The sequence below is a fragment of the Perca fluviatilis genome, chromosome 23, assembly GCF_010015445.1.
Source record: "Perca fluviatilis chromosome 23, GENO_Pfluv_1.0, whole genome shotgun sequence".
NCBI lineage: Eukaryota > Metazoa > Chordata > Actinopteri > Perciformes > Percidae > Perca > Perca fluviatilis.
Window position 1 is genome coordinate 21372937 of NC_053134.1, and position 25934 is coordinate 21398870.

At 42.6% G+C, this 25934-nt stretch overlaps 1 protein-coding gene across 1 annotated transcript in view; it reads left to right on the forward strand.

Moving 5' to 3' along the window:
- Positions 1-3935: 3935 nt before the first annotated feature.
- Positions 3936-25934, forward strand: part of arid2 (AT rich interactive domain 2 (ARID, RFX-like)) — a 51861-nt gene continuing 29862 nt past the window's right edge. Inside the window, exons 1-4 of the mRNA XM_039791778.1 lie at positions 3936-4467; positions 4591-4684; positions 5636-5733; positions 22173-22306. Coding sequence (XP_039647712.1) covers positions 4376-4467; positions 4591-4684; positions 5636-5733; positions 22173-22306 — 418 coding nt within the window. The 5' untranslated portion in view covers positions 3936-4375. The remainder of the gene's footprint in view (positions 4468-4590; positions 4685-5635; positions 5734-22172; positions 22307-25934) is intronic.

Sequence of the window (25934 nt, forward strand, 5' to 3'; positions counted from 1 at the left end):
CTCCCAGCATGCATCTAGCTCCAACTGTGACTGTATCCAGTTCAAAATCTTTCAACTGATCCCTTCCAAGTACAATATGTTCCTAATGCAATGAGGTGAATCCATCCCATCATTTAGACACGGTGCAATGGCTGCCAGAAGATGGAGCCATTTTCCACCAAATGACTCCACGTCGGCCATTACTCTACTCTCAGAGACATAAACCTCAGATGAGGAAGCTGCAGGGGTGCACGGAGGTGTAAGGACGTTACATGCAAACTGGGATCTTTTGTCTGGGTGTTTGGAGGCGGCTTGAGCTTTACTGGCCCCATTTGCGCCATATGCCACGAGAGGCCTGGCTGTCACATCAGATGAAGACCTCTGTGTGATGGCATAACTGACCGTGCAGCTTGCAAGTGCACAACCACAGTCACTGCACACCACTCATCACTTTTTAAATGCAGTTTAAATGGATCGCTGCAAAGATGTCAACGTTCTAGCTGCTTTTTGTTTACAGATTTTAAGCTTACATTTGCCTTAATGTGGACCTTTATGTCATTAGTTCATAATGTAGTTTGATGACTGAAATGCTTTAACATATATGATCTTTTAAGGAAAAGTGCATTGTGTATATATTTGTTTCTGTATTTATTGTTTGTTTCATATTAATGTTCAGTGTTTGTTTGTTTATGTATGCACCAACCACCAAGGCAAATGGCTTGTAAGTGTTACTAACTTAGCAATAAATCCTTTTCTGATTCTGACTGAATAATGTCTATGAAAACATATCTGATACTTACATAATGGTAATTTGCTTAAAGTCAGTTAATAATCCTTTTAATTTCCAATTCCCTATATTATTGATTTTAAGGGCCTTGTTTGGATCTATTTAAGCATGTCCACAGTCCGTATGACTGGTCAGACTGCCATGAATTAAGGCATTTGAAAACACTTGAAATCTCATATGGGAATTGTATCGCTCACAACATTTTACAGCTTATGCCCTATGACGTAACTGCAATATCATGCCTGATGTACACTATCTTCATTGTGTTGTACACGTTTATAGAACAAAGGTTTTGCTGTAGGCAACATAATTTCATCAAATTGATATTAGGGTAAACACAAGATTTAAAGAATTTCTTTAGTCAAGGACTGTCCTTTTGATATTTTGATCCACCCAGAACATCCTTACAATATGTCAATAAATTTGAATTTACTAGCTGGAATTACATTCAATGTTTTGTTAGGTAATCTAGGATGCCAAAAGGTAAATAATGCACGACAGTACAAATGTAATTAATCTACAAAGTGCATCACTGCAGATATTTCATTGCTCATTTCTGCTTGCTATATAGTATCATTACTACACTGAATACTTGAAATATTTACATATCAATCTTTATCAAGACCACCACAAATTTGATGCAAAACTGAATAGCAGCTCAAATAATTTGATAATCCCCAAGTGTACCTCATGCCTGCTATGCATCAGAATAAGTAGGCCATTTTCTAGCATAGAATACGATACAGCAGTCTTTATCTTTGTTACTTAATCAACATTAATTCAATAAATGTATTCTATTTAACCACTAATGCAATAAAGTCCTAGTTAGAATAATGTAACGTCAGTGTAGAGGTATGATTTGCAAATCACAAGTAGCCAGAGAGGAAGTTAAATGAGAAGCCATGTCTTTCACTAAATTATGATAAAACAAACAAGTGAAATAACTCCAAATTATTAATAAACGCTCTCGGTTTGACAATATATTGTTGTAGTATTTGGGAATCCGCAAATACAAAATTGGGTTTCACCTTTAGCACGCCATTTTCCAACCCATGCACTGTATACAGTAGCTACACCGATACAGAAGTAGCATGGAGACCATTAATTCGTTTTACTGACTTTTCAATAGGTCCCAGCATTATTAATAGCATGGACTGTTAAAAACTGAAAAGCTATCAAATAACTAGAAATGCAAAGCGAAGCTACGCACATATACTACGGCTAACCACACCGTTAGCTACAACGCCCGCGTGCCTTAAACGATTATAACAACCTAACGTTATATTAGTTTGGCTATCATGTGGTGAAAACTGCTCAGCGTTTAACCTACATGTAGCTAAACGATAACAACGGCAAACTTATGTTTGCTCTAGGAGCTTCTAGCTAGGTGAGCTGCTGGCATCCGGAGGTAACCTGCTTAGCAATATTAGCAGTGTTAATAAGGGACTGGAATCTGACACGCTAATGTACAGCTAGCGCCCAAACGATTCACCTAGCTAGCTAGCGCTAGCTAGCACACCTATAACAAAAACGTAGCTACTCAATAGAGTGGTAACGTTATTAATAACAACACAAAATAGTAGATACGTTCTTTTTTAACGTAATATGGTAGTGGATAATTGGATTACTACAAACTGCTCAGGACAGGTTCGTGGTAATTTTGCTAAGTTAGCTAGCGCTTGCTAAGCTAACAAGCTAGCGCACGATCGACTCGTTAGCCCAGAATTCGGTTGACGGGAGTCCAAACAGACGTGAGGTGAACTCGGGTGTGCCGCAGTTTGTTTGCAAAAAATATCACTTTTTTGAAAACCACACGCAAGGACACGCACTTTTCCGCTGTCTAGTGTCAATTCCTCAAAATGGGGTCTGCTAACGTACGTCTCCGCCATTTTGTGACAGGTTTTTCATTGAGCAAAGGGGTACGTGTAATGGTTGAATGTAACCCCATCAAGAAGATATTCACTTGGCATTCACAGGGAGAAGGGATCAGGAGTAATTTCCAACCATCCTGTGAGATAAAAGTCGTTTTGAAGTGGTCAGCAAGGGATAGGGGCAGCTTGACAGAAACGTTAACAAGTTTCCAGCAACAAATTGCACCATGGAAAAAAAAATGTAGTGACCATATGTGAAGCACCAAAAAAAATGGACAACTAACACCGCTATAAATAGATGTTTTAGTGGTCACAATGTGTAATGGAAGTATACATTTTTAAATTGACATAATAATACACCCTATTAATTGCCCAGAATTCTCAAAATCAACAAGACTGCAAAATAAGCGGCACTTTATGTCAAACTAACCCAAATCCAGCTCTAAATATAATGCTGATCATATAACATCAATCAATGTGTCATGTTTTCAATTAAGAGGTCCTACCCCAGTTGGACTGTATTACTGTTCAATATGACATGAGACACAAAAGATGTTAAATTGATTTTAGAAACAAACAAAAAAATACATTTTGGAGAAAGTATGACACACATAAATATGTAAGTAAAAAATATTTTCAGAAAATAGATGTACATGAATGTTAAAACATGTCAGGATAGTGGTAAAAAGTGAGTAAATGAGCCTTCATAAAAAGCACCAGTAAACAATAATGATGCATGTAATTCATAGAAATATTAGTTTTTTCCCTTTTAAATGTAGTAAGGAAGTATTTCTTACGAAATGGAATTTGTATCCCTACACCTTATTTTGTTGTAGAGGTGAAAAAAACTCATGTTAATAGACTACATTATTTCCTGCAGTGTTGGATTTAAGTGGCTGCATGGTATTTTGAAATATTGCTGTGGTACTTGTATGAAATTGTTACAGGTTGACTGTAGTTTTTTTCTTTCCTAATGAAAATACAATTTCTTCATTTAACTAATATCATTGAGGTGAGATATTCATTTTGAAGCCAGTTATAAATATACAATGTCAGGTTGGAAAAATAGTATTTTGCCGTTAAAATGTAGGGTTGCCCTCTATTACACGGCTGGTTGGGATAACAAGGAATCTATGTTAATTAGTGCTATCCCCTCCCCCCACGGGACATTTCCAAGTACCTTCTGACCCGTTTTCCTAACAGAGAAACGAGTTGTCAGACGGTCCCTAAAAAAGAAAACAGTCTCTATTGTTCCAGCACCCGCTCTGCCTGGACGGTGCACTGCCGCCTGTGGCCGCAGAGGGCGCTGCACGCATGGCAGGCTGGGCTCCGCGGCCTTCACATACATCTTTTTGTCTGAGAACTGATCCTCTGCCGCTCTACAGTGTGTGCGATAGCCTCGGAGCTGCGTCCGTAACACACTGTCAAACCACTCCAAACGAATACAACCGCGACCAAAAGCATTAATTCTACACATTCTGCCATGGCGTTTCTAATCTGCCGGTAAATCGTTTGTATTTCTGACTGTTCGTTGGAACTTAGTCCGGGGTTGAAACGGGCTTGCTTTCTGTGTGCATCAGTCTTTATTAGCGAGCTGCCGCTCTTCTTGCTATCAGCTATTTCTTTAACTTTTTAAACACTCAGCTTCGCGAATGACTGAGCGCCGGCGGAGTATGGGATCCTTGGTGTCTTAAGAAGCGACTGAAGTGGGGTTTAACCGTTTTTGCATGCAAAAACAATGGCAAATTCGACGGGGAAAAATCTACTAGATCAGCGAAGGAAAGGACAGGCTTTCCTGGACGAGCTGCGGCAATTTCACCAAAGCAGAGGGTGAGATTGGGGCGTCTTTATTCACAAGAAATATAACTTTAAATGTGGATTGCATGTGACTGTGAGTTAACCAAAACTGTTATTTAAACATATATGCATTTATTTCTTGTGTTATCCCCTTAGATCGCCTTTCAGGAAGATTCCTATCGTGGGTGGGAAAGAGCTGGACCTGAATGCTCTCTATATCAGAGTCGTCTCTTTAGGTGGATTTGCTAAGGTGAGTGGGAACTAAAAGTGGATTTCTCCACACTCTGCTGTCTGTGGACTCCTCGGTGGACCACTCTACAACTCCGTGTGGGTACCCCGGGAAGTGTAACCCTCTACAAAAACGTTAGTTGGTCGGTGTTGGCCTTGTGCTAGTTTGCCATGTATCTCTATGCAATGTGGTGGCTTGTGTTGTTGTGTGGTTTGAATTGAGAGTCTAACAGCTCGGAGTCAGAGTGCAGTTGGAGCGACTCAAAATTAGCGGGCACGTTTAACATCGATTATCGGTACGGAGCCCGGCCTCGGGAAGCACCGCTTAGGACACGGCGTTTCGCCCGGGCTTTTACCGGTAGTTTTCACCCAGGGGAAGCTTCATTTCTCTTTCTCGCCATAGCCATCTTTCTTCGGCTTCATGGCTGATCACAAAATGTAGGCCTCACAGGCCCATGTACAGTGAATACACTAAACGGCACCAAAACATACTCCACAATCAAACGGGTCGCCGCAAGCTGAATCATTTGCGTTTGGTGGAGACAGTTCGTCGGAGTTTAGCCCCGTTAGCTTTTAACGCCAAAAATCGAAAAGTCAAGTTAGCTTGTTAGCTACAGTGCTAACTAGCCTCAACATTAACGATACTATCCTAAAGGGAGTCAGGCACTTGTACTTACTGCTGTGTCAAATGTAAATATGTTCGGATAACCAACACTTTAATGGCTAGATAAATGCTAAAATACTAAATGTACTGCTGGGTAATTTTAATATTTCTCAGTATTTAAAAAAATATTTTCAGCAGTTTGAGAAAGTTATTGATTAATGATTGTGATATGTCCTCATTGGTGTGTGTGTGTGTGTGTGTGTGTGTGGGGAGGCTGTAGCAGACCAGATGGTAGCAGTGTAACCGCTCTTTTTGTTTGTTGCAAGTGCTTTTTTTTTATCTCCTAACGAACTCATTTCCTCCTCTCAGGTCTCTGACAAAAACCAATGGATTGAACTTGGAGACGAGTTTAACTTTCCAAGGAGTTGTTCCAACGCTGCATTTGCTTTAAAACAGTACTACCTTCGGTAAGTAGCGTGGCTCTCTCAGGTAGCATGTGGGAAGTGTTTACAAATGTGAAGATGCAGTCAGCAGGATCTAGCCTCTCCACTCCCCTCTACTAGGAAGCAGCGCTAGTACAATATTTTGGCATGCAGAGCAAGGGCTGTATTGTGTACATTTGTCACAACATAGTATATATGTACTCACTCGCTTCTTCCACACAAGAAAAGAACACTGGTCTTTTTATAATTGAAAAGAAAAGAGAATATGTTGTCCAAATGTCTCTTCTGCATTTTGTGAAGTCTGGAACATAGTTTTGGAGAACACTCTTAAGGTGCATTGTGTCTGTAATTACCCTAAACCATACACTAATGACATTATTCCTTTCTGAAAATGGTGTAGCCACAGGGCGTTTGGGTTTGATACAAGCACTAATGATTGAGCAGCTCTGGGTGCTGTCTAACGTGTCTAACATTTTAGCCTCCAAGTCTGAACACAGTCAGCTGCCAGTGATGGGAGTCTGGTGGAAATGCAGCTCTTAACAGCTGTACTCCTTTTCGTCTTCTCTTTCCCCCCCACCCACCCCCTTACCTCATGCAAGGATTGTTTCCATCACTAGCACCTGCCTGCAGGGGATTACACCTCTGTAGCAGAGAAACCCTTGTAGCCTGTCATGGATATGTTACAGGCAACTGCAGGTCACTGGTTGGCATCAGAAGTAGCAGTCAATTATCTGTGCATTTTTTTTTTTTACTGAAGTTGGCTATTTGCAAGCTGCTGGGAGTGTGGCAGCTAATTTGATTACCAACTGTACACATCCAATGAGACTTGTTGCTCCTCAAAAGTTCACAGATAAACATCAGCGTTGGGTGCCGGGGCAAAACAACTCGGGCACATGCAGGCGTGAAGTGCCGCTAAAGTTGGTGGAGGTCTTTCGGAGAACCGTAATGGCCAGAGCCCGCTATTTACCCGCCACATGTTTAAACGACGGAATACCAGACGGTTGTTTAAGGTCTGTTCTTGGAGTGGAAGAAGTAGCTATAGAGCACAGGTTGTTGAGTTGCCGTGACCAGATTTTTGTGTGAACTTGTCTTCAGTGGCTCAGTCAAACACTTAACATTCAGAGATCTTTTTGTCTTTGTCTAACGGGCTTAGTTTTGAGTGTACCTGAAGTACCTTTCACAGAAAGTCAACTGCTGATGTGCTCTGTTGAGCCTCTATAAAACTTTATAGTAGGACACAGTTTGGGCCAGCTAACGTGCCTGTTATGTTATGTCAGAAAGTGGTATATAAATATCTTGTTCTGCAGATGACAAGACGGAGCAGAAAATGATTTGGAACCATTAACATAACTTTTTTTTTTTTTTTAAAGAATCAATTGTCCCCCCCCAGAACATTTTCACCTTTGTTCCTCAGAACAGCTACAAGTCACTGTAATTATTACCTGTACAGATAATTTTTGATGGTGGATGAGCAAGGGAGGCATGACAGCTGAGTCAACGGACATGCCGAATATCACCCTCGTGTCGCGACAGCCGCTGGAGCTACTTGGTGGAGTTTATCTAAGGCAGTTCAGCGTAGTGCATGTCAGAGGCAGCAGGCAGCTGGACTTGTCTTGCCTCAACTTTAAGGCTGATAAAGAGACCTGCCTCACCACCCCTCATGCTGCTTCTTTTTTTTTTTTTTTTGGCTGACAAAGCATGGTTGAGAAATTTTTTTCACGTCCAGTTTGTCTATGCATAAGCAGGCTAATAATGTGATCACTGTGGGGGGAAGCTTTCATTTGGACGTAATCCAGGGAGGTCAGAGTTCATAGGCGGTTACAAGGTGGGTACGTGCCCAGTGGAGCTGGTTCAAATTCAGCGTCTCGCTCAAGGAGGCGTAAGCTGGGTGGATGTTTGCTAATATCGTGTGTCAATCTTGATTATCCAGTCGACTGACAGTCTGTATCTGGGCATTTTTCAGCTCTGTGTGCAATTTTCATGCCTTTTTTTGTACAATTGAACTCATCTATAGATGTGTGTTTTGTAGGTGATGATGTTGAAAGCAGTATCGGGTAACATTTTAAAAAGATTGTAATGTGGCTCAGTTTTTGGTATCTGGCCTTTTAACAAGCCCGACTTCTAGTTGACGACTCCAGTGACGATTCCTGATGCGTTTCTTTTTAATTTAACCCAAGTGAATGAAATTAGGGCTGCACGATTTGGAGAAAAGGTCATATTGTGATTTACAATACTGAGATTGCGATAATGTGAGTCTAGTTGCTTGATTATCAAGGAAAATGCATGAAATACAAAAATGTTAAAATGTGTATTTCTGAATTTGAACATACAGAGTTAAATGGCTTTAGGAGAAATACATAAACCGTGCAATACTTTTTTTTTCAACGGTACAAATGAAATAAATAGAACACATAAGAAAAATACAAATTCTTATTAAAGTGATACATTTTGTATTCCCTTATAAACAATGACATTTAGGATGGGTGTAATATAGTCTCGCATTGCCAGACCTTCCTCTACAGTGCTGCGGAGGAAGGTCTGGCTAGTCCAGACAGTATTCCGGGATGGGAGAAAAACGTGCTCTGGTTTATTGGCATTTCTTTAAACCAACAATCGTCTTGGGGGGCGCAAAGCACCGGACGGAGCCGCGGTGCTTCTGCAAAATAGCCTCGGGAAGGAACTTGTTTTGGTGGAACGTGTGTACATTTAGAAGTTGTTTTAGTCGTGCAACAGAAAACTCCGATTGGACAGATAGTCTAGCTAGCTGTCTGGATTTACCCTGCAGAGATCTGAGGAGCAGCTAACCATAGTCCTCACCAGAGTTTAGAATTACAACAAAGAAAGGGGAAGGTGAAGGACATCTGGCCGAAAACAGTGACATCCGGCGGCACCTGAACAATCCCGGAAGTGGAATGTCGTGGATCTAGACTAGGTGTAATATAATAACATGTGATTAAGTTACAAAATGTACTTTGTACAACCTCTTCTTAAAGTCTTCATGCTCTGAAACCCTCCACACTTCTGATACTGTATGAACGTGTTGGGTGGCCTTGTCTATCAACACGGAGACTTCACCGCTGGCATATCTTCATATCCAAGGCTATTTTAGGTCTACTTCCATCCTACCTTCTGACCTATATCAGTGTAAATGGTATCGGGACTTACGATCTTCGTTCCCAGGATCTTTTCCTTTTGTCTGTTCCAAAGGTTAGAACTGAGCTTGGGGGAAAAGGCGTTTAGGTTTGCTGCTCCCTCTACCTGGAACAAGTTACAGAAATGCATGAAACTTAATGAGCTGCTCTCATTGGTCGCTTTTAAAAGGATGGCGATTGACTCGGAGGCAGCCACATCTGGCTGTAGATGGTTTGCCTGATGTGTTTAGGATTGTGGTTGACTTTGAGGGATTTGCGGTTTTTCAGTTGTTTTTTTAATGTTTTTAAGTGTTTTTGTGTTTGCATGTGTGTGTGGTTGTACTGCTGCCTGTCTTGGCCAGATCAGTCGTGCCACCCTTAATTAAAATGAGTTAGCAGGTAGGACTTAAGAATACTCCATTGCTGCAGGGATCAAACTTTTGACTTTTCTGATACAGGCCAGTCTGTCTGTTGACCAAGTTTCCCTGTCTGAATGAACTGGAGTGTGTGTGTGTGTGTCTCTCTCTCTCTCTCTCTCTCTCTCTCTCTCTCTCTCTCTCTCTCTCTCTCTCTCTCTGGTCAGCACCTCCCACTCAGAGCAGAGTAATAAGCAGCACTGTAAGATCCGTGCCAGCTCCTGCTACCGTCTATTTGATATCTGAATGTCACTCGGTAATAAGTGAGCGGCGCGTGCCAGAAACAATTTTTCCAGCTCGTTTTCGACTTGTCGAAGCGCTCCTTGGACATCAGTCCTACCAATGGCGCAGGGGAAAAAAAAATAAATAAATGCAGCCGCGTGAAGCTAAGACAGATTCCACTTTTGGAGACAGGCATTCTGACGTCACCATGCGGTGGGCAGTCACGTAACCGGCGATAAGACATGTCTGTCCGTTTTTGAGGCGGTGTGACCGTCCAGTGCAGTAAACATCCCCGTCTCTATCGCTGCCGAAAGAAAGTTTTTAAAATGCCAAAAAAACAAAACACAACTGCCCAGGAGATAACAGCTGACTGTTTCCTGGACAACAAAGCACAAGTCCCTCCATCTTAAATTAAGCTGCCTTCAAGTGCGGTCGGAAATATGTAAACGATATGACCCGAAAACTAATTGTGAAATATAAAGTCTACTTGTGCTGCACTGCGGGTGGGGGTCGAAAGCCTCGACTGCTGCGTTCCCTTGGAAACCGAGTTGACACGGGCCCCCGCTAAATAGGAGCGCTACAGTAGATTTGAAGATGGCGACATGGGACACGGAATTTGATGAATTTACTGTTTCATCGGACTACAAATGAGACAAGAATTAGCTAGCTAGCGCAACCCGCGGTCCCTCAGCCTCACATAGTCTCACTGCTGGGAGACTATTCTAGCCGGGAGGAGAATGGGCGGCAGCTGTGGCGAATTCAGCCAGCGCCCCAGGGGTCACAGCGGGCTGGTGGGCAGCGGCAGCGCTGGGTCTAACCTGTATAGCGGCAGAAAGTTTCATTGTTTCCTTTCGGATTTTTTTTTTTTTAGCAGTGGGGGCAGGTCTGTACAGCCCTATTTCTGATACCGTGGTAGCAGAAATTTTGCCATGGTGGGCCGCCACTACAAATTCAACATAGAGGAAAGTTAGCTGATCCTGTGGGTAGGTCAAAGCGGTCCGGGATCAGCAGACTTTCTGTAACCCTAACCTTCCTTGACATACATTTTATGTTCTACATCTGTGTACTCTGAACTCAGTTTCAGTGGATAGGGTTAGGGTTGCCAGCGGCTGCTTCCAGTTTTCCTGTTGCTGCGCTGATTTGGATGATTCTCAGTCAATGCCATTTCACATCTCCATGGTTTTCCTCTCCCATTAGTAGTGTCATATGATTGCGGTTTGCGCTAAGCGCTCAACCCTCATGGGGCAACGGAGTCCTACAGTCTTTAGACCATTTTTTTTTTTTTTGTGTGTGTGTTCTCCAAACTGCAGCACACTGAACACAGAAGCCAAGTCAGGTGACAGATACCCTGGCTCAACCTTTGTTTGCCCTCTCCACTGCATCCCCGCTGGGAGGAAATCAGGCCCAGGAGGCACTGACATCGAGTAACCGCGGACTTAATTCTCCGTTGGCTCCAAATGTTCGGATCATCTATTGTCTCGATGTGGTTCAAACACATGTTTGCAAATGTATAAGAAGAAGAAACTTGTTTTTTTCGGCCTTGTTCAACTATTTCAATAGGTGAGAGCGTTGCTCTGTGATAGCGTTTCATGTCGTATGACATTCATTGTGAGGAATAAGCGAGCCTTGATTTGAGCCCGTGTAGCAGTGGTCTATTGAAGGTATTTAGATTAATCAGTGTTGTGTTGCAATATTAAAGTACAGATCAGGTTTCACCTTTTAAACCAGTGCTGTAATATGAATAAGTTTGGCGTTTAGCTCTGCTGCCAAGGACCGTTTTTACTGTCCTCAGTGATTCTAGAAAAAGAAAGCATCTTTTTTTTTTTTTTTTTCTTTCTGCTGAATTAACCACTGCCAAGTAATCTGTCTTTTTCAGAGATGAACACGCTGCTTCCTCTACAGCAAAACTATTATACCACACTTTCATCTGTTAACCTTAACTGGTTGTAGTGTAGAGCAGCAGGTGCAATCAGATTCACAGGTTTACTCATTTTGAACGTTTCACTTTTTTTTTTTGATCTCAGTCCCCTGCTGACGCCAGACTAGTTGCCCCATGTATTTCTTGACTCCACTTTAAGGTCCCACAATTCTCATGACCCACAGCAATTAGACAGTGTTTTAGTTACTACTTTTCCCTCTATTGGCAGCCAGCTGCGAGTGGATTATATTTATTTAAACCTACGAACATATAATTATATCAATCTTAAAAGATCTCCTGTGACCCTGTTCGCATATCGCACACAATGCCACGTGGGTTTCTGAACCAAAGATGGAGAAACTCTTAAAGTTAATTGAGACTGTAGAGAAACCGCAGTTCCAGTGCTCAGAGAACCCACCAGGAGCATGTCTGATACAAAGGCATCTCTTACATTTAGCCTACTTAGGTTGTATAGAGATACAAAGTTTGGATCGGGCAATCACTGAAAATGTGTTGCAGGCTTTGGAAACGATTCAAATTTTCCCACCGTATCTATTAATGTGTCTACTCATCTATTTTTGTACTAAAGAAGTACTTGAAGCTGATTAGTGCCAAACTGCGGAGGTAATGTCTTTATTTACAGATCATACTTAAGCCAATTCACACCTGCTTTTTGTCATTTTTAATTAATTAAAAGACAACCTGCCATGTCACTGTTTCTACAGACACATTTCACTACCTCTTTCAGCATGGCGGCTGTTGATTTTTCACACCTGCTTATGAGATTATTGTGAGTACCATCATTCTTGTTGGTCCTCCTCTGCTTCCTGTGTATGTCGGCACACTCTCCCGCTCATCTGGAAACATCTGGATGAAGTGGCCTTTTGATCTGGCTTGCATTAGTCGCGTTTATATTCCTCATCCGAGCCGCAGCTCAGCCTTTAGCGATGCTCAGATGACGGCCTTTCCATCCAGCATAATAAGAGACTTTTTTTTTTATAACGGTAAGAGCGCCAGAGCAAACTTGCTATCTCGGATATCTGAGGGCTCTTTGAGTGACTCACTTTGTCTTTTTGGCCGGTCTGTAATTTGACCTGCCCTCCAGCAGTGTTGGCCACCACTGATAGCCTAATCTTCTTCTTCTCAGTTTCCTTGCTAACTAGCAGATGGACAGCTCGGCCTTGTACTCGACGGTGCACCTAGAATCTGGCTTTACCATTTCATTACATAGCTGATATGCTTCCAATAGGTTGCCCTGGGTGTAATGTAGGCTACAGCTCTTCAGTAGAAGTAGAATTGCTTTATTTGCTAAGTGCATTTCACACATAACTGGAGTTTGTTCTGTGTGATTAGTCCATCCCAAATAATAGGAAAAAGTGTCTGATCAGAGCATGCCTGCTAACATTTTCCCTGTAAGACAAAGTGTGTGTATGAGATTTTATACACTATGCAACAACAACAAAAAATCCCTCGTTAGGTTCACTGTCCCTAATGTTGTTTATCAATATTTTGAAGAACCTGTAGTCACTAATCACTGACAAACTAAACCATTGTAGTAAGGCTCATGTAAATATGCACAAATGATGCAGCTGCAGAGGAGACGCGACATTTGTGCACTGGGCTTCAGGGTGGTTTGTGGACAGTTAAGTGCGGGTCCACTGTGTGATGTAGGCCACAAATCACAATTTAATCATTTGTTTAGATGCAAAATGCAGGAAAATTAAAACATGAAATAACCTGTTTTAGGACAATTGGGAATATAATACCTGCACCACCTGCAGGGCTGTAATCATTATGCCTATTTAAAAAAAAAAAAAAAAACTCAACTAACTAGATCCCGGTTTAATAATCAGTTACAGCAGATATCTGAAGACTACTGGCTAGCTAGCGTTAGCAACATGGTATCGTCGCTCATCTATTCTGGGATGGGGCAAAAAAAGAAAAAGAAAAAGCTTTGGCTTGTTTGTATTTCTATAAACCAATTGCAATCAGTCAGGCAGCAACGGTAGCCTAGCAGAAAAAACAGTTAGCGGAAGAAGAGGGACATGCGCCGGATGTCAGGCGTTTATCCTTTTATCAGTATGTCTTTTACATAGCTGCAGGCCACCGCTAGTATATGTATATAGCGGAAACACTGTGGTGTAACTATTCACGTCGCCATTTACAGCTTTACTCGTGACCTAATTCAGTTTTATTTATAGTGTCAAATCATAACAGGAATTATCTCAGGACACTTTACAGATAGAGTAGGACTAGACCACACACTATAATTTACAAGGACCTAAGAGACATAAGAGAACTAATGTAGGTAGCTATAATCCACGATCATTTTTGACTGGAAATAATCTTTTGTGCACGTTGTCCTAACAATTTTCCAGGATGTAGACATTCCACACATGATGCGGGAAAAAACAAAACCATCTAATTAATTGAGATAATGTGATACATCGTCCAGCACTAACCCCCGGTGGTTTTATTGAGCCTCAGAGCTGACAGAAGCACCTGTTCACGATGAATGACCCAATACGGGGAAATGGGGAAATCAGCAGCTGCAGATGGGCGGGATCACGCGCTTAACGTCATCTTGACCACACAGTCATACGGACGAGGCAAGCGGCGGCCATTTCAAACGAGCACTGAGGAACAGGATTGGTATTCTTGGAGAAAAGAAGAAACAACTTGAGCTTTTTTTTTCACAATTGCATGATGTAAAAGGGGGTAGTCCAAGCTGGAATATACATTCAAGTACATTTCCAAGCAGGTGGCTTACTTTTAAAGCGCCCATATTATGCTCATTTTCAGGTTCATAATTGTATTTAGAGGTTGTACCAGAATAGGTTTACATGGTTTAATTTTCAGAAAACGCCATATTTTTATTGTACTGCGCATTGCTGCAGTCTCCTCTTTTCACCCTGTGTGTTGAGCTCTCTGTTTTTAGCTACAGAGTGAGACCTCTCAACTTCCATCCCATCTTTTGTTGGGAGTCGCACATGAACAGTAGCTAGGTAAGGGTCACATCAGCTACCTGTTTGTTTCTACAACTTCGGTCAGTTGCAAGGCAGGATTAGCCGGGAGACTTCTTCTAAACGAGGGCGCCCTTCCAACTTTGCGTGGAATACCTGCAGAACAGGGACATGGAAGTAGTTCTTTTGTGGATTATAGTCAACTAGTGCGTGTTGTAGCCGCGTTTTGCCATTGAGAATGAGGGGGCTAAACATTTAGCCCCCTTCGTTTCGGCTAGTGACGTAGACGGCCCTGCCGGTTTTGACCAGCTCACCCGGAGACTGAACGCAGGATACATTCACAAAGCCGTATCTCGCTCAAAACAGCACGGATGGGTTTTTTTTTTTCTCCCAAGTTTGTATGCGTGTGGAAGCACCAGAGACCCAAAATAACACCCCAAATCCCAGAGTATGGGCACTTTAACACTGGAAAGCAATCCCACCAAGTCCAACTTGGTAGAAGGAAAACCTCTTGTCCCTGACATGCATCACCTGTGTCGGTGGCGTTCTGGAGGAAAGTGCACCGGTGTGTCTTCCACTGCAAAAAGCCTAGTTTGAACTCAGGAAATGCTGCTCACCACTGAGCTACAGTACAGTGGCATCGAGATTAACACGGCTGATAACTGAAATGGAAGTGCTTGCAGTGTTTACAAGGGTTGAATTGGATTTGGTATTGCTTTGCTTCCTTTACATTAGCATACATGCATTGACGTTTTAGGAGATTGTTACATAAAGAGATTACATGCACAAAATCATTTTTTTTCTTTTCTTTTTCATGTCATCACGATATCAACTTGCAACAATAGACACTGAGATTGTTTTTGTTTGTTGAAAGAAAATATCAGTAGAAAACTTAAATTGTCGACCTTGGGAAAGGATCCTTTTTTTTCGCCGTTTTTGACGCCGTTTTTGCTTTTTCCAAAGTTTTTTAAATTGTAAAAATGTTCTTTACATTTTCAGCGCTTATATCTAAGTCCCATATTTTATGATAGAAAACAAAAATTTAAAACTGGTCATTCTGACCCTAAGTCAACACAGGGGTTAAGGTTGTTTTAAGTGGTGCGAATGTAAAATTTGTTCCAAAAAATATTTTTGTTGGAAATGTTTTCCTTTTTTTATTTATTTTTTAAATTCGGCAAGCAATTTCTTTTTTTTTTTTTTGTCTTTTAGCAGAATGCTCAAAGCAGCAGAAATGCAGAACTGAGGGCACTTTAACATCTGTTTATTTGTCGCAAGAAATATCGCCATCGTGATATTCGAAGTTATCGCATATTATCCTCATATCGTGCAGCCCTGACTTGTCCACCATGTCTACTTGCTTGCGTCCTCCTATGCTCTAGTGTGACTTTAAGTCTGCTTTTAGGAAACCTGTAGTCTGTTCTGTAACTGATCCAACTTTTACAGTGGTTTCTCAATTGGCTCCGCCTTCAGTAAATGGCCCTGCGATTATTGACTTGAAGCAAACCCGCCTCAGTCTGTGTCGGACAGCCGGCTCCATTAAATCCCAGCAAACATTTCTGTCCAGAAATTGGCACTGTGTGTGTGTGTGTGTGTGTGTTTGCATGGCTGCGTCCACGTCCAGCAGGGGGCAATGGACTCCCACACACCGACACACTGAGGGCATCTGGGCAGCTGAGGGTAATCGCAGCCAAGGAGGCTCTGCACTGGTGTGATCCAGATGACCGTAAATAACACAACACTAATGACAGCGGCTGTTTGCACACGTATGTCTATTCATCACTTCGCAACGTTCCTCAGTTCCCCACCCTTTGCACTTGTTGTATCATTTTGGAGGGAAAACATGCCTCCAGTATTGGCAGTGACCGTGCAGGTTTCCCTGAAACGAGGCTGCCCAATTTGGGGTCCGCATGCCAAGTTTGGCCCATGCTCCCTTTTTTTTTTGGCCCGTTATGGCATTTGACATGCTCATGCTTATTCCCCTTATTTTGAAAGTGCTGTAAAATCCTAACCGTAATGACTAGGAAATGTACATTTTGTGCAGCCAAAAATGACTTGATGGCACAGGACTGTGCTGGTGAACTTCCCCGTTAAATGAAATGCGTGCGTTTTTATCTACGGCGAATGACAAGAATTACGGTATTCTTCAACATCCACATTTATTTCTTGGCCTGTGGCCTTCCACACCCAGATACATTTTGTCCATTCAAATGAAATTATTTTGGCACTTCTGCCCTAAATGGTTGCTGTAGTAAAACGATGAAAAGCCCCGTGGTTTCTGCTGGTTGGAAGTTGCGTGCCACTCGCATTGGGGAAGGATTGATGTTTTTCTCATCATGCGTGTATTTAAAAAAATAAATAAAATAAATAAGGGGAAGTGCAGACATTAGCAGCTGCAGTTAAACCACTCCTCCCCCCCTCATGCCCCCACCCGTCTTTACCCGCAGCCTTTTTTTTTTTTTTTTTTTTTTTGCTTGTGCCCAGACAGACAGCGGTTGATGACGCTGCAGTCGGGACTGGGGCCTATCTCTCCCGCTCTCACTCACTCTCACTCTCACTCTCTGCACAAATGAAGGCTGAGTGTATTTATAGTCCAGCGTGTCGCCCGGGCAGCCAGCGGACGGGGGATTACCTTTGGCCACGATGAACAAGCGGGGCCTCATTCAGTAACAGGCGCTCGCTCGGTGACTCGCGGCCACACAGGCAGGGTTCACCACCAATATCGCTGCGGAGGTATTTTTGCTCTGGCACGCGTGTTTTTTTTGTTTTGTTTTTGTTTGTCTGGGAGATTTCTCTGCATTATAACGGGGTGTTTATCAAATCCAAGAGCGCCTGATGTGGTAGTCGGCATGCTCAATGAGAATATTTTCTCCCAAGTTAAGTGCAAACTTCTCAAGAATGTGAGAATGATTTACAGTTTAAGAGGAATTGTTTGCTTGGCGTTGGCTCCCAGCTGTTGGTGTTGCAGACGGTTCACTCGGTTCTACTACAGGCTGTAGTAGCGCTGTTTAGATGAGAAAGGGGGTGTTATTCACATCGCCCCGATTTTACACATTTCTATTCAAAGAAGTTTGGACTGAAGTTTTAGGTCAACTCATCCTCTGAAATAGGTTGCTGTATAGAATAATCCTCACTTATACAGGGATAGAAACAGAATGGATCATTTAGATTTTCAGCAAGGTATGGTTCAGGGGGGAAAGAAGTGGGATATTAGAATTGAAATGCTTGCCAATCTACGCTGTTTTTGTGTGACGGTGGATACATTTTCTGATGTGTTGCATCTCACACAGTCATGCCACTGACTGACTCATTTTGCCCTATGCTTCGGTGAGCCCTCTGTCATTAAAAAAAAGACCTGGATATGTTGTGCAGTGCTCATTTTTAGCTTCGCTTTTCTGTGCGGATCATGCTTTACTCGACGCCTGTTGAAAAAGCACCATTGGCTGGGCCCTGTCGAGCTTACGCTCCTTAACTAGTAAAGCGAGGTGAAAGCTCACCGTGGATTTGTTTCAAATTACACTTTTGAACTGTGTAATTTGTTCCATTTGTTTCGCCGTTGGGTACAGTGAATTCTTAATTTATTTTGTGCATTACGTTTAGCAAGAAAACTCTGATTTTGTCTTGTTCTGAATTTAAAAAAAAAAAAAAAAAGTAAAAAATTCAAAAATAAATGCAACACCTTTCCAAAAGTCAATAAGTAATCATTTTAAAGTGCCCATATTATGAAAAAAAAAATCACTTATTCTGGGATTTGGGGTGTTATTTTGTCTCTAGTGCTTCCACACACATACAAACTTGGGGGAAAAAGAAACCATCCATGCTGTTTTGAGTGAGATATGGGTTTCTGAATATATCCTGCCTTCAGTCTCACGGTGAGCTGGTCAAAATCGGCAGGGCTTTCTATGTCGGTAGCCGAGACGAGGTGGCGAGCATGCTACCTCGTTCTCAATGGCAAAAACACGGCTACAACACACACTAGTTCACAAAAGAACTACTTCCATGTCCCTGTTCTGCAGGTATTCCACGCAAAGTTGGAAGTGCGCCCTCGTTTAGAAGAAGTCTCTCTACTAATCCTGCCTTGTACTGACTGAAGTTGTAGAAACAGCCTTTCTTTTATTGTCTATGGAAACCGCTAGCTAGCTCATTATGATCCTTAACTAGCTACTGCACATGTGCGAGTGGCAACAAAGATGTTACAGACGTAAGAGGTCTCACTCTGTAGCTAAAACCGAGAGTTCAACACACAGGGTGAAAAGAGGAGCTGCAGCAATGTGCAGTACAACACAAATATGGTGTTAAACCATGTAAACCTATTCTGGTACAACCTCTAAATACAATTATAAACCTGAAAATGAGCATAATATGGGCACTTTAAATAATTGCAACTATGATTTTTTATTTTCTGTAATGGAGCAGCCCCAGATTCATGTCTTATCTTGACTTAAAGGTGTCTGTTTCTGAGATGTACAGCAATGAGCATTTAGATGCAAAAGTGGAGAGATTAAAAAAATAAATAAATCAAGAGCGCGTCTTGCCGACTGTAAGGGAGCTACTGTGAAGTCTTTTCCCTCCAATTCTCTGTTGAGGGTGTTGGGTGTCTATAGGTGGGGCTCTTTGTCTGTCAGCCACGGTTGCTCACACTGCTCATGTTACACTCATTCATCGGTTTGTAGATTCTAGTTTGACTGGGTCACGGGTGGAATCCCTTGAATTCCTTCAGCTGATAAGCCAAGAAACGCGTCAAGAAGCGCTGGCCTGTTGTCTCCTTGACAGTATTTCCGGATCGGGTGTACAGCCTTTGTGATTTAACTTTTTATATAGAAAACGTGATTCACTTCACCCGTTATTAGGCCTGCACGATAAATCATTATCAAATCGCGATCTCGACTCACCTCTGTTTGCGATTTTTTTTTTCTCCAATTAATTTATTGAAAGCCTTTGACATTGACATTGTTTTAATGATGTAAAGACATGTTCAAGGAGTTCAGATAGAGCCTGTATCAGGGCCATATTTAGTTCAATGTGGTATATGTCACTATTTTTGGTAGCCTACTGTACTTAAATGGCCAGTATGTACTTTATTTTCTTTATTGATTGAAGCCTCTGTTTACAGGCTTGTGGTGATGCACAGTATGCTATAGATGCCAAAAAAAAGAGTGAAGATAATGACCTCTTCTGAAGAGTCCACGTTTTTTTTAATTATTATTTTTTTTTATTATAGAGCGATATTTTTTTATACACAGTATGTTACATTCAGATTTAGAATTACATTCAGTGCATTAACGGTTGCCCCACCGTGACCATTCCCCCTGTTTTAGGGAGACCCTGGATCCATATAAGGGCAGGGGGGATTTAAAGTGCCATGTACGAAGTGTAACACATAAAACGCGACAAGGTGACAAACGGAACAACCGAAGGAAGTGAGACGGGACAATAACAGAACTGACAAGACGGGACAGGACAGTTGACAAACACCAGAATGTATTATTAATAATTGGGTAGAATGATCTACAATTCATATTTGGTTGATCACGGTTTTCGTGTTTGAAGGGAGTTGGAAAAACATGTAATGCATAAGTGTGGATGGTGTTGCTAATGTGTGTATGAGTAAAGTGATAACTGTAAGGGAGAAATAATGAAAGGAAAAGAAGACGAGGGGAAATTAGACTAATTAAATTATATAAATAATGTAAAAGTACTAGGGAGGGCGGGGCATTACATAATGGAGGAGGGAGGAATATGTCTGGTAATATACACGGCTTGTAGTTATATTTTTGTTGACTTTAGAAATGGGGACCAGGTGTCTTCAAAGGCTGACATTTGCTTCTCTCTGTGTGCATTGTGTTTTTCCATTGAGATGTATTCTGAGATTAAATTTGTCCAGTGATTGATGTGGCAAGAATTCTTTGATTTCCAGTTTTGGAGGACTACTTTTTTAGCGACGGCTAGAGAAATGAGCAACGGATTCCCTGAATTTTTTGCGGGATGTGGATTTTGGAGAGATCACCAAGGAGAGAGTGTTGGAGAAGATGGGATTCTGTAGCTCAGGGTGGTGGACAGTGTCTCGGTGACCGTGATCCAGAATGAACGAACTGGTTGACAGAGCCACATGGCGTGTAGATAATCGTCTGTGCTACCTAAGGTGCACTGTGAACAAATATCTGTTTGCTAGGCCCATTTTGAACATTTTAATTTGGGTGATGTGAGTCCTATGAATTACTTTTATATTGTATAAGCTGCAGGTTTGTGTTAGTGGTCATGGAGAAGGTATTCTTACAGATTTGTTCCCAGTATTCAGGCCAGATCAGCTTCCCACTTGGTTGTTGGGAGTGTTATTGTTGTGTTTAGGTTGGAAATCATTGTATATAGCCGGGAGGTTAGTTTTTTTTGAAGTTATTAATTTTCACAAGTTCTTCTGTGAGCTGAGACGGTTGTAACGTGTTATTGGTGATTCAGATTTTTATCTTTTATTTTAAGTCTAAGTTGTTGATATTGAAGGAACTGTTCTCTCCCAACCCTATATTTCTCTGTGAGTGTGTTAAATGACATGAAATGGTTGTTCTCAAATAGGTGGTGAAGGTGTGTGATTCCTTTTTGTGCCCATATGGGGAAGTAAAAAGGTTTGTTCTGTAACATGAGTGGGGTGAACTTGTTTAATTCTAGTGATGATTTTGTGATTTGGTTTGTTTTCCACCAGGCTGTCAGAGCTGAATAGATGGTAATGCGTTAGCAGAAGTTGGATTTCTTGATTTGATTGTGAGAGGAAGGGGAGATCTGCAATTGGGATGTTTGTGCATTGGTTTTGTTCCAGTTCCAGCCACGGGTAAATGTGCTTATGTATATTGATCCATTTAACCATGTACTGTAATTGATTTGCCAGGAAGTAGAGATAGAAGTTTGGTGCCTCAAGCCCACCATGTGATTGTTTTTTATTTTGTAGTGTTGAGAGTGATATTCTCGGTTTATTGTTTTTCCAATAAAATTGTGTTATTAATGAACTGAGAGTTTTGAACCATTTGTCTGTAGGAGTGATGGGGATCATAGAAAAAAGGTAGTTAATCTGGGGTAAGGTTTTCATTGAGTCCATGTTTTTTTTAATCCTCCGTGTCCTCCTTGGCTACTAGCAACTGCGTGTTGGAGGGGTGGGGGCGGTGCGCAATCCTTGAAGGCTTGTATCATGTGGATGCGCAGACAGTTTTGTTATTACTTAGAATTCCTCACGGGTGCGACGGAGACTACGCACTACAGCTGTAAAGAGTTTGCTCAAAAACAGCACCCTGACTTAAAGGCTAAGGCGTTAGGAAAGTGAAACTAATGCCAGTCAAACCTGTATTTATTGTCTGTTAGGGTTAGCTTTAGGATACCCTGCAGTCCTTCCAGGTATGAGTGATACTACATTTATCAGCATTTCTTATTTATTTTTAGCAAGCAGTACTGATACGGTTTGTTTCATGTTGTCGTGCTGACCTAGAGAGATTCTATCTCGGAGTGAAACGGTTTCCCTTAAATGGGGGACATTTTTGAGTGCAGATTTTTAGTGTTTAGTTGAAAGAAGCCATTACGACTCACATTTTTTAAAAGACGGCGAGACAGTCGGTGGCTTGTTAGGAGTTTGTACTCCGTATCACAGCGAGAGAACGCTACATCAACTTCAAGGCTTCTGTGCTCGCAGGGAAATGTGCCTGCTGCATAAATAAAAAAATAAAAATGCAAATCTCAAGTCACTCAAGTCTACACAAATTCACAGCAAAATGTACACCAAGCAAATCTTTGGCTCATCGTTTATTTTTCTCTTCTTTCTTTTCTCCCGCCGCAGATACTTGGAGAAGTATGAGAAAGTGCACCACTTCGGCGAGGATGATGAAGAAGCGCAGCCGGGGAATCCCAAAGCCTCTCTTCCAATCGGTGCAATTCCCAGCTCCTATAACTACCAGCAGCACATTGTATCAGGTAAGGCAGTGGCTCTTCTTCTTGTGTGCACCATGCTTGGTATTCAGAAGCGGTCCTGTTCTTTCTGCGTTCACAAGTTTACTCTTTTTGTTTCTGTCTGGGTCACGGCCGTATCGGGTACACGGATCCAGCTTCTATTTGCATACTTTTCTCGTTTTCTGTCTGCAGCTCCTCTACGGTCCGCTTCTCTCGGCCCTCTCGGCCAACTCAAACACTCAGTCCTCACACAGACGCGATTACAGCAGAGCATCACTTCATCAGAGCTGTGTGTGTGTGTGTGTGTTGTGTGTGTGTGTGTGTGTGTGTGTGTGTTGTTGTGTGTGTGTGTGTGTGTGTGTGTGTGTGTGTGTGTGTGTGTGTGTGTGTGTGTGTGTGTGTGTGTGTGTGTCATGGGAAACTGGTCAGCCCACAGGTCAAGCATATGCATAGAAATGCGCCTCAACAATGTCTGTTTTGTGTCAAGGATTTTTCTAGTGGGTTGAATTTATTTCACAAGAATATGACGAGGAAGGAAATTGTGTCGATGGAAGGTTCAAACAGCTTTTTAATATCTCTAATAGTGTTCTAAGACGTAGCGTGTGGCATGACAAAAGATTCCGTTCATGAAATGTTTTTCATTTGAGCTGTTCGGGAAACCCAACGCGCTGCTGTGTTGAATGGAAACAGGTTTTTATGCGCTGAAGTCGAGCAGGCAACATTCTGTCGCTCTCGACGTAGGCGTGGGCCGGTATGTGATTCTGATGGCGTGGTAACCTTTTTTATAATATCACAGTTTCACGTTATTGTGGTATTGCAATTACAACTTTGAAATGTGTTTTTGAAATGTCCGGGTAAAAAAATTTTTTTTATTTTGAAACCCTGCACACTGGCAGGGAGATGGATTTCTAAAGTGCACTTTCTGTCCTTGAAGACTTAAAAAAAAAAATACAAATAATACCTTAGGAACGGTATGACCGAAAATGTTAGTGGTTTTGAAAGCGTGACTTTTGTCAACAACGGTATACCTTGAAACGGGTAACCGGCCCATGCCTACTCTGGCGTGACGTAACCTCCCATACGATGTTGAATTGTCGTTTTACCACTTGGATTTTTCTTACGGATTAAACTCTTGAAATACAAGTTCGCTTTCACACCTACCTCGTTCGGTCCGTTTTTAAAACGAGCCGTGGAGCGTTTGGTTCAGATAGTCCGGTTCGTTTGGGGGCTGGTGTGAAAGTTCATCCCAACTCTGGCGGGGATCAAACAAACAAACAAACAACCTCTGGTCCGCTTAAAAAAACGGGGGGTCTCGGTTCGCTTCCAAGTGAACTAAGAGTTCGGTTCAACGTCAGGCGAGAGGGGGGGCCCGACCCAAATGCGGGAAGTGAACCAAAAAAAAACGGAGCTATTTACAAGCCTGCAATTTCAACCTTGCACACGATTACCGGACTTATGTATGACTTAGGGGATGATAACTTTCAGATCCATAAGCTGTTCTGAGCACACATCGCTGCTCGTCTGACATCATCATCATCTCGCTCTCCTTCACTCGCTGTCTTGTCAGCTGCTCACATTGTTGGCATTCTTCTAAATTATTAGAAACACTAAAGCAGAACCCGAAAAAAACATTTTCTCCCATTTTTGCTAGTTTCGGATATTCTGTCCAATAATAGACCAGCGATCGCTTTGTTAGCGTGATGTGTGTTTACAGTGTTGGGTGCGCTTGACAAAGTGCCGCGTGAAAGCAAACCGACCCCAATCGCCGAATCGCACATAGTCTACCGAACTGTAGGGGTGAAAGCGCCTTTGAGGTGCTCGTAGGAGGACTTTGGTACCTTTTGGACCGAGCTAAGCTAACTGGCTGGCTGGCTGCAGCTTCAAATTTACTGTATAGACACGAGAGGGGTCAAACTATTCCTTAAACCATTTAAAGCTAGACCGGTGGATCCCAAAGTGGGGTCACGGGACCCCCGGGGGTCGTTGAGGGTGTTCCAGGGGGTCCCAGCAAAAAGTTAAAAGTTTCATCCATAAGTAACACAATGACAGAATGTATGACTATTTGGGTCATTCACACACTTTCTGTAATAAATGGTGTAAAAGCAAAAATCCTATTAGATGGGGCGAAAAGCGAAATCCTATCCGTTGTGTAATTTGTGTCAGTTTTAAGGGTCCTTCACGTGAAAAGGTTTGGGAACCGCTGAGCTAGACTACCCTCAGATCGATCCCATTCGTACAGTTCAAACTAGTACATATAACGCGTCCTCTCTACACCGAGAAGTTCAGTCAGATGTAAATGGTCTCTTATGTGAAGTTCTGTCCTTGGCTGTTTGTTTCACGTGGTGTTCTTAGTTTGCACATGATCTCCATGGGGATCTTTTGGATTACTCGTGATCTCGTGACGCACCGATTACTCTGCAACGTCAACTATTGAACATCCCAATCGCCTCCATTAGGCCATTTGATTCATTCTGCGCCAATACTGCTCACTGTCCACACAAAGAAAGCAATTACGGCAAAGTCTAAAGACGGCAGGAATGTTTCTTTTAACTTTACAATCCTGGCCCGAGGACCCCTGTTGACGCTGAGCTTCCTGCCATTTGAGCGGTTCATGGGCACGCCTGCTGTACTTCACATTTATCACTTTTATTACACCGTGACTCATTTAATTCCGTTTTCCACCTTCCTAAGTGCTGCTGTGTTTGAATCAAGGCTATGAAGTGTGCATTGTTGATACCTTTTTTTTTTTTTTTGCTCTTGGAGGTTGCCTACGCTCACCTAAGCATTGACTGCCGCCCGCTAATAATTTTATAAACCAAGCATGCTGCTGCTTTCATGATGAAAGCAGCCTCAGAGTAACCCCATTATATTTCAAACCACATGTTTTTGTGCCAACCTGCCAAGGTTTTGTGTGTATTGTCCAACCCCGCTCGCGCACACACGGTGAATGGGAGCTGTCCATTAGCCTCAGCGTTGTAGTGTTGACCGCGGAGCTGCTCCCCGAGGTACTTGACTGTCCTGACAGCAGTTAATGATAAAGGGAAGGGAGGGGGCGGCAGCAGTTGTTGGCTTTTCCTCCACCTCAGTTTAGAGCCTCCAGCCCGTTTGAGGTCCTGACACATTTAGGCAGGCGGCAAAGAACCAGTGGCGACAGAGGCCGACTGTGGCGTCTCCACCGCGTCGCCTGTATCTTGAATAAGAAAAGTTCCACTTGAACACACCGCAAAGACTACAGGCCGCGGCCAACTACCGCATGGGTTCTGTCCATGCGTGAGAGGAAATAACTTTCCATGCCAGCACGCGGCGGTAATCTCTTCATACATAAAGGGAAAAGCGGATAAACCAAACCGTTGCTATGATGCATACAACAAAGCGGCGTTTGCCCGACTGGGCCAGCGGCGGCACAGAGCCCAAAGGTTCCTCTGCTTCACTCCCAGACGGGACGCCGGTGGACGCCGGGAGATTGGCTAGCCAGGTTGTCCGTCTCCCCGGGCTGTCATCCGTTCTCGGCAATGAGGCCTCGCTGTGGCGGGGAAGCGAAGGCACCGAGCGGCCCGCTGCGGCCGGCGGTCCTGCAAAACAAGCTCTGGCGCCGTCTCTCTTTTCTTTTCCTCTGTGAAATGAAGCTGCTTTTTAAGTGCGGCCTGAAAAT